This window comes from Drosophila busckii, chromosome 3L (assembly GCF_011750605.1).
Source record: "Drosophila busckii strain San Diego stock center, stock number 13000-0081.31 chromosome 3L, ASM1175060v1, whole genome shotgun sequence".
In the NCBI taxonomy this organism is placed as follows: Eukaryota; Metazoa; Arthropoda; class Insecta; order Diptera; family Drosophilidae; genus Drosophila; species Drosophila busckii.
Window position 1 is genome coordinate 17,403,747 of NC_046606.1, and position 9,325 is coordinate 17,413,071.

Here is a 9,325-nt window from a genome sequence, read left to right on the forward strand (position 1 = left end):
TCCCCAGACAATATTTGCATGAAAACTGTTACTGCCACTTAAGCGTATCCTTGCCAAAAAACAGTACAAAAAAAATTAAACTTCCCTTACATGCGGCTCACAAAAACTCTTGGCTGTTGCTTTTTATTGTACTTGCTTGCATAATTTTTTTTATTATTTCTTTTTGGCAGCTACTCTGTTGTCGCCTTTGTTGTAGTTTTAATGACAAGCACTCGAAATTGTCGCCTTAATGTCAGTGAAGGCGTCGCGACGCTTCAACTTTTTTGGACTTGAAAAAGTTTCGCATTTTATATTTTTACAGGTCTGTGGTTTTGAGCCGCAGTAGCCGAACTTTTGCTTGGGCCAAAAACTTCTGACAGTCTTTGAAATGTTGCTAAACATTTGATTGCTGACAAATCCACGAAAAAACAGCTTTTATTTTATAAAATTAAAAAAAAAAAACAAAAAAAACAATTTCAAACAGCGAGTGCTTCGCTTCAGGCATCGGTATCCATTGCGCATACGCCATGTGTTATAAACGACAAAAACTTGTTTAACAATGACAGTCCTTGAAACTGGCAAAGAATGCGCCAACCCCTAAGCGACAACAATTTTAATTAGGCTAATGAAAAAGTTCAAAATGTAGAAAAAAACGAAATCTTTTGCAATTTTAGCGCTCGAAGCTGCAGCAAACAAAAGGCGACGGCAGCTGACAAATGAAGAAAACGCAGCGCAAATAAGCGAGCAATAATTTTTGTCATTGTTCAGCTGCAGCTGCAGCTGCGGCAGGGTGGAGTTGTCTGCGGCACAAACAATGAAATGCGACAAATGAAAAACGCAAAAGGCAAAAGCGAAAAGACTTTTGTAAATAATACAAATATGAAAGACGCTGCTGCAATTGGCCAAAGGCACCCTCGAACGCCGCGGCAGCAGTGTCAATGGCTTTCGGTATCGAGCAGCGCTTTATTTGTAAAAGTAGCGCTCATTAAGTAAATGGCGCCGTCGGTTGCGGGGGCGGGGCGGCATAAAATGTTAAATTAAAAAACTTTTCGTGCTGGGAAAATAAAGCAAAGTACACGCACATAAACCACTTATGATTTATAAGAAGCTCAATGCAAGTTGAAGTTGAAAACAGCCACGTAATTGATTTTGAACATTTGTTATTGTTGTTGTTTTGGTTGTTGTGTTTGTTGTCTCGCGGCCACTTTGGCTTATTAAATATTTATTGGCAAATTGTCAGAAACAGGCAAGTGAATGACAGCTGCGCCTACCTACCCTTAGTATAGCCCCCACCTTGCTAAAATAACTGACAAATAAGTTGAAACTTTGCCAAGTGCTGTCTCATGAATACTTTAGGCCGCCTTCTCTCTTTTGTCAACTGTTATTCAAATGTTTTGTTTGGCTTTCCTATTTCGTATTTACGCACGCATTCGCGTGTAGCGAGGCCAATAATTGCGACAAAGCAAAAAGTTTCAGCAACATAAAAGCAAATGCGAAAAGTAGACAACACTTTGACACGCCAAAACCAACAAAAAAAAAAGGCAAAAACTGCCTTTGGCTGGTAAAAGTTTTGCCGCGCCAAGATTTGCCACAACTTTGAACGAATTGGGACTGGGATCGCTGTGGGAAAAGCTGCAATTAAAAAAGGGATTACTTGGCTGGTCAGACTTTGATTTTTAGCTGTGCTGTGCTTTGTCTGCACGCGCGATTCGCTTAAAAAGTTGCACAAATTAAAATTGCATAATGACGGCGATTAGAGTCTGGCTATAAAGTTTTAAATCGAAAACCAAAATGAAAATCCATTGTGGCTCCCTGCGAAATTGTGTCGCTTTATATAATTAACGTGAGAAAATAATTTTTTGTGCGCAGCTGCTGCAGCACACACAATTATTTGCATAATGTGAAATTTAATATGATTTAAAGCTCTCTTTTTTTTATATATAAATTAAACAACTTTATTTATTCGATTTTATTTGGGGTTTTGTGTGTATTATTTACATATTTTGATTAACTTAATTTAAAATATGCAATTGTGTTTGTTTTGTGTAATTTATTTTAAATTTAAGTTGTACATTTATTTATGCTTAACAATTGTAGCAGCAACAACATTTAACATAGAATCTTTTTATATACGCGCATATAATTTAATTTTCAATTAATATTTATTATTATATACTTGTTTGCTAGGCTGTGCAAGACATTGAATTATAATACTAATTGTAAGTTGAAAGTAGTACAGTGGGACTTGCTTTTGCTCACTAAGCTTTTGCTTTTGCCAATTTTTGCTTTGTCGTAAATAAGAACTAAACTATAATTATTTTCACCGTTTATCAGCTAGGCGTTTCATTTGCAGTAGTATTTGTGTAAGTGTATGTGTGCGTATGCGCATGTGTGTGTGTGTGTGCGTGTGTTTTTTTTTATAGAGTATCACATTTTTGTTAGAGAATTGCTAGCAAAATTATTTTGCCCACTTGCCCAAATGAAATGCAAAATTTAAAGTGTCAGTTAATTGAATTGCTAATGCTACTGCTCCGTCTCCAGATTCTTAGCGCGCAGATACTTGAGCAGCATCTGCAGTGAATCGTACGTATCAAAGTCGTCCAGATTGCGTCGAGAGCTGGACATGTTGGTAGGTCGCGGCATGGCCAGCGGCACGGGCAGCAGCTCCGGCATGACAGAATGGTGGGTTATGAGCGCCTTCAAGCTGGAGAACTCCTTGCGAAATCCCTGCAAATGAAAAAAGTGGCTCGACAACTTGTCTAACATTGGGTAGCTTATAAATTTACCTTGATCTTATAGCCGTGGGCGGAGCGTAGTATAATATAGTTGGCTATCTTGGGTCCTGGCGGCGAGGGTACACGCAAGGACAGCGCATAGCAGCCGGGCTTGGAGCTGCTCTTGCGCACTAGAAAGGCGCCAGGACTTTTGTTTTGCAACACCTCAACGGCAATGTCGCGAGAGATGCCCGCTTGATACCAGCCGGCATCCTTAAGCTCAGCATCCGACTCTTCCTCGGTGCAATGCGTGCTGACCAGGCTACTGCTGCGTTGATTTGCAGCCAAATTGGCCGCTGCCTGGGCAGCAGCGTTGTTTACGCGCAGGCGGTTCGCAAAGATCTTGGGACTAGAGTTGGCTGTGTGAGCGACAATGAAAATATATTGAATTGGCTGTAAAGTTGCATTAGGCTTAAGCTTACCGCTGCTGGTTTCGCGCAGATAACGCTTCTTGAGATTAAACTCGCTGTTGTCATTGAGATTGACGTTGTCGAGCATGGGTATTGCTGTCAGGGATTGCCGGCAGGAGTCGCCAAACTTGCTGTCTATGTAGGAATCCTCGTTGATGTAGCCATTGGAGTAGATGGGTTGGCTGATTTCGGCTTGCAATGCAGCCGCACTTAGCGGCGTTATGTTGCCCACTAGTGGGCGCGACTCCTCGTTGTGACGCAGCAGACCCATGGTCAGGCGCTTAACCTGCAGTTGAGAGCACAAAAGCTTGTGGACTTAGCAGTTGTCTGTGGCGCACGCTTAAAGGATTAGGGCAAGGCAATGCGTTCAAGTGGCAACAAAATTAACTACAATTTAAACACCTTGTAAGCTCAGCAAAAAGTGGGCGTGGCTCTGTGCCCTGCAGTCAGAGCGAGCAAAAAAGAATTTATTACCAAAAACCGCAACTAGACAAAAAGCGTAGCGGAGGCGAAAAAGTTTTGTGCGCCTGCACTTAAACAGGAAGCGGATGCTTGGACTTGGAATTACGGCGAAGTGCGAGCGAAGTGCCCAAAGAAAAAAGGCACGGCCCGAGTCAGGCCATAAAAGGCGCATAAATTGGAGGCCTGCAGACAGCAAAGCAGCAGCTAGTCCTAGACATGGAACTAGACGCCGCGCGACCGTGAGAGTCTGAGCGAAAGAGAGAGAGAGAGAGGGAGACGGACGCTAAAAATGTTGCATGGCTTCTTCGGATGCGACGGATGCGGAAGTGGCGTGCTAAGCGGAAATGTGCCGCAGGACTAACTGCAGCACACACACACATACATACAATAGCGGCAAATAAAAGCGTAAAGAAAATGAAAAAAGCGCTATGCGAACATAAAGGAAACTGAGAATAGGCGGCGATAATTCAGCTGCACTTGTGCGCGCATGTTGAGATCGTGTTCGGCTCGCCTCGCCTTGCCTCGCCCTCTCTTTAAATATAAATTTCTTTCTCATTTCTTCACAGTGCTTCTCTTTTTGGGGTCAGTGGCTTTGAAAAGTCTGTCTGCCTGCCTGCCAACACAATGGCTGTGTGTGTGTGTGCTCGGCAAGGCTGAAACTAGACTAGCGCTGTGCCCTTGTAAGTGTGTGTGTGTGTGAGTGTGGCATAATTTAAGGCGACATTGACAATGAGAAGCTGGCTGCGCTGCTAAGGTAAAGCGCACAGTTTTTCAGGCATTCAACATTTAGCGGTTGCCTCACCTGGCGAGTCTGACAGCAATTGTTTGCTCGTTGCTGCATAATTTAACAGCCACGCGCTGCAAGTTTTAGGCTGCTTAAGCAAACATTGTTTGCATATTTCACGGCGCATTGCACAGTGATTTTGCTGAAGCTGAAGCTCATTTTTAAACACTTTGCATGCTGCTGCCCCATGCTGAAACTTTATCAATCCTTCAATCAGTGGGAAAATTATAATTTTGTGGAGAACTTGAAAGAGCAACATATAAGTCCATTGCTTTTTTGTACTTCCTTAAAAACATTGTAACCGAGTAGCTGGTAAATCAAACTAGACACAAGATAATTTAGCCATATATTCTGCATATATTATACTGAGCAAGATTAAACTAATTTCACTTATGAAAGTATATCGAACTAATATTCGTATATGAACAAGACATAAATTGGCCACAATATCTATATTAATGTCGTTCATTTAACAGCTTTAAATATTGCAGATCGATACAATCTTCCGCACACAAAAACATTAGCATGTTTCATTATGAATACATGTAAGGAGGATAGCATCATCATAGAGCACTAAATAAAGGAAATGACAACAGAAAATCAAGTCATTTCAGCCTTATCAAAATCACGGTGCAATCGCCGTCAATATCAAACAAGTTCTTAACACCTAACTCAGGCGCGGTGCTGTAAATGATCACAACGAGGACAAAAACACACAAAAACAAGACAGTGAACAGGATGAACATTGCGCCATTGCGAATAATGAAACAAACATCCGGCACATAAATTTTAATTTTTGGCGTAACCAATCGACATCAAAAAGTGCGTTCTTACTTATCACTCATAACCGAGTACTAGACTCACTATCACATAAAGTATCTCATTTGCTTCTAAATGTCCGCTTAGCAATTAGAGTTCGCGATCTGCATCTATTTCGATCGAAGCAAATTAGATTTTCATAAGGCTATAACGTAATTTGATTTTTGCCATTTGCTGCATAACATTTCAGTTTAGCTGGCCATAAAGCAAGCGTGTGGGCAAGACTAATTGCCCCATTGGCTTAATGAACTGCCAGCCAGTGCAGACATTGGCAGCAGCTGTTGCCAAGACGCAGGCCATTTCAAATACATGAGAACACCATGTGCAGCTAAGCGAGCCTGGCTCGAGCCACATTTTCCACTTGAGCATTTATGCAAATTTAATAAACTGGCTTGACTTGGGCTGTGGGGTTGAACGGAAATGGCCAAAAACTGGCAAAAGTCAGGCGACGTTTAAATCAGGCATTGGCTTTTGAGGGCGTGACTGGTTGCGGCCCACAAAATATTATTTATGGCTGCTGGGGCCAAAAATATGACCATGATACACGACGAGTGGGCGTGACTGTGCTCTGGCCACATGTGGTGGTGGTGGAGCTGCTGTTGGCGCTCAATGTCAACCAGGACGTGCAGCACGATATATTTGCCAACGCCTGCTGCTGCTGCTGCTGCTCCTGCTGGCGCTGCTGGTGCAGTTGCTAAACAAACAGTCAACAGCATCGATGCATCAACGCCAGCGACAGACAGCGCGTCATTTCCGGCACAGTAGGGATGACTGAGAGTGGGAGTGGGAGTGGGGCTGGCTGCCTTGTTATGCGGGCGAAGTGCATAATGTAGCAGCGCATTTGTCTTTGGCTGCGTTCCGCTGGCTGCCATTCGTTTGGTCGCATGTGCAACTTGCCTGCTGCTTTATTTTGCTTATCTGAAATTGAATCAGGCAGCCAAGCAGACGACGACTGGCAACTTTGCCGTCGGGCGCAATTAGGGTAGCAGCCCCCCAATGTTAGTATGCGCCAGCTGAGGGGCAAAAATTAATTTGCTTATCGCGCTGCAGCCGCACCCTGCCGCAAAATGATGTTATTGACAGGCAAGCCAGACGACATATTGGAAAAAGACAAACCCAAAAGGCAAAACAAAAAAGAATGAGAAGAAAAAAAAACTAGGCAAGTTCCTATGCGGCCACGTGGCGTATGCGTGTTATGTTTATAGCGAAATTGATTTATTGACAAAACAGCAATAGCAGCAAAAAATGTATATGGAAAAAAATCAGCCGGAAACGGCGCTGCGCCCCTCAGTTGAATCAATTTCGGGAGCTGAACCCTTTATAACATATGGTTTTTGTTTTTGCGTTTGGTCATGTCCTTGGCAAGCATTTTCCATACACATTGTACATCCGCAGCGTGGCAATATTTATGACTTGCCATTAGAGGCAACTGATTGGTTTTTCGCTTTCGATTTCAGCACGAGAGTGTTTCAATTTACTCGAGTGTTTTGCTTTTCGATTGCTTTTAGCGTGACATGGCCTTGGTTTTCCTTTTCGTTTTTACTTTTTGTTTTTTTTTCAATAGTCTATCGCGTGTGCTGCTGGCTGCACTTTTGCTCCATTTAAGAGCCATTAGTTCGAAACGTAATCATCATAATGCGCCTCAGACGCAATCTGCCCATAAATAAGACAAACACATAACGCATACGCCGTGTGTGCTGGAGTGTGCCAGCCAAAAGTCTCGAGACTCTCGCATATGAATAAACTCGCACGTACTTATCGCATAGACTATGCTCGACTGCGCGCAGCTGCCTCACTATCGCCGCTCTCTCTCGCTCTCTTTCTGTTGCATAGTATGAATATTTAAGGCGTTAAATTTATGAAAACAACGTGCCCGAAGTCAAAGTCGTAGCTAGCTGGCGTTTTGCTTACCAACTACTTGCGAAAGGCCAAAAGTTCGGCAATGCAAAGTTTTTGCAGTCCACGTGACAAAAAATGACAAAACATTTGATAAACATTGCACATGTGAAACAATTCGACGTCTTTCAGTCGCTACGTGCTATGGCAAAAGCAAAACGAGCTGAGAGAAAACACACAGAGGAGGGCCACATGTTAAAAGGCAGACAAACTTTTGAATACGCTCCAACGGAAATGTAAAACAGAATTTCAAACCTAATTTTGTGAAAAATATTACAGATTTTGCACTCCGCTTCAAACGACACCTTTGACTGATTTATTGTTTTTTTTTTTAAGTTTGGAAAGTTGTACAAGAATTTGCTATATACGAAATGTAGAGCATACTCGACTTGACAGCAGTGTATCGAATCGGAATCAAATGGTTTGTAAGGTCTGCCGGGTTTTGGTGGTTGGCAGCTGTGCTAACTTGCCACAAGCGACTCAAGCTGTGGCAAAGTTGCTGGAAAAGCACACAAAAAACTGCTGTATGTGTGTGGGAGATGCAGTGAAAGGTTTAACTAAGCTTAACTAAAAGCCGGGCAAGTCCCTTTGGACGCAGACACTTTATGTTGCCAATAATTCATAAGCAACCACAAATGCAGGCGGCATAAACAAAGCGAAAGCAAAACGAATTGACGAAATAAGCAATAAGTTTATACATAAATTTGAAATATTTGCGAAAAATTGTCGCTGGCAAAAAAGCCAATAAATGGCGCAACCCTTGTCAAAGTCACATCAAATATGCAATGATTGCCAAGGGGGGTGTGGGGCGATGGTGGTGGGGTGCACTTACCAGTGGTGGCTTGTCCGTTAAACGCTTGCAATTGTTGAGCTCTGTGGGTGAGTTATCCTCATCGGAGCTGGGCGTTTGCGCCACCTTCTCGTTGTCATTGCAGCTGCGAAAGGTTAGTAAAATTTGAAAATAATTATGTTGCTCCATTTAGGTGTAAGAGTGTGTGTGTGTGTGTGTGTTTGTGTGTGCAATGAGCATGACTGATGAAGCTTTTGGGGAGAAGCTAAGCAGCAGAGACTGGCAGTTTACTCACTTGAGATTCGCTTGCGTGAAGAGCTGCAGTGGACGTCGCCTGCCCAGGCTGGCGGGTGAGGCAGGCTTGGCCAGGCAGCTTCTGCCACGCAGCAGTTGCTGATAGTGTTGCGCCGTTCTGCCGGCTGTTGGGTTGTGCCTGGCATTGTCAGGCTGCTGCTGCTGCTGTTGCTGGCGACTGTTGCAGGAGGAGGAACGAAAGCGTGCGCCAGTTATAACTGCAGCAAGATTGGCAGCTATGCGATTATCGAAGCGATTGAAGTATGAATGCGTGTTGGCATTCGCATTCGCATTCGCATTCGGATTTAAGTTGCTATTGTCTGCTGTTGGCGAAGAGTTGGTGCTGCTGCTGGCACTGCCATTGCTATTGCTGCCACCAGCAATTGTTGCTGACGCTGCTGTTGTTGTTGCTGCTGCTGCTGCTGCTGCTTGGGCTGTTGCTGCTCTTGTGCCTACCAAATCCACGCAGCTCTTTGCGTAATCCAAATTATTGTTGGTTATCATTGTGGTGGCGTTGCCTTTGGGGCCTTAACTTTTGCAGTGTTTTTGAATTATGTGCGCATATAAAAACGCTGCGGGCGGCTTTTGTCGCACTGCGTGTGATACACGCCTGGACGACAGCAGCAGAACCACCCGCCAGACAACAGACACAGTGTACCCAGTACCAGTGAGCTGGGCGGCCTGTTGCCTTTATTAAATTCTATCCACTTGGCGTTTATGCGACGTGCGCCGTGCGACGGAGGGGACAGCAGTGAGAACTAACCGCAGGGGTCGCGCTTTACTTGGACCCACTGCAGACGCAGATTTGAACACAAAATTAATTCAAGCGGAAATTGGCAACGACGAAAAGTAAAACAAAATGCAAAAAACAATAATAAAAGCAAAGCAAATCGAAAGCGTGAAGCATAAACAAAAATAGCGTTAAGAGGGCGAGCCAAATAGAAAGCGAAATTGTAAACGCATATGAAAATCATTTTTGGGGGAGAAGCCACAAAAATGCACATAAATAGCAGCCACAGTGTTTGGCCGGGGGGTTGGGGTTGGTTTGGTGTTGGTTTGGTTTGTTGGTTTGGTCAGACGGGGGTCGCGTTATATGACGTCATATTGTAAAGCGCAT

At 43.6% G+C, this 9,325-nt stretch overlaps 1 protein-coding gene across 1 annotated transcript; it reads right to left on the reverse strand.

Annotated features, from left to right (window-relative positions):
* Window positions 1–2,123: 2,123 nt before the first annotated feature.
* Window positions 2,124–8,712, reverse strand: LOC108597964 (tensin-1). Its single transcript, XM_017984579.2, has 6 exons — window positions 8,665–8,712; window positions 8,210–8,574; window positions 7,957–8,059; window positions 3,176–3,449; window positions 2,766–3,112; window positions 2,124–2,706 (listed from the first exon to the last, which is right to left on the reverse strand). The coding sequence occupies exons 1-6, from the start codon at window positions 8,710–8,712 to the stop codon at window positions 2,503–2,505; spliced, it is 1,341 nt and encodes a 446-aa protein (XP_017840068.1). The 3' UTR covers window positions 2,124–2,502.
* Between the last annotated feature and the right edge of the window lie 613 nt (window positions 8,713–9,325).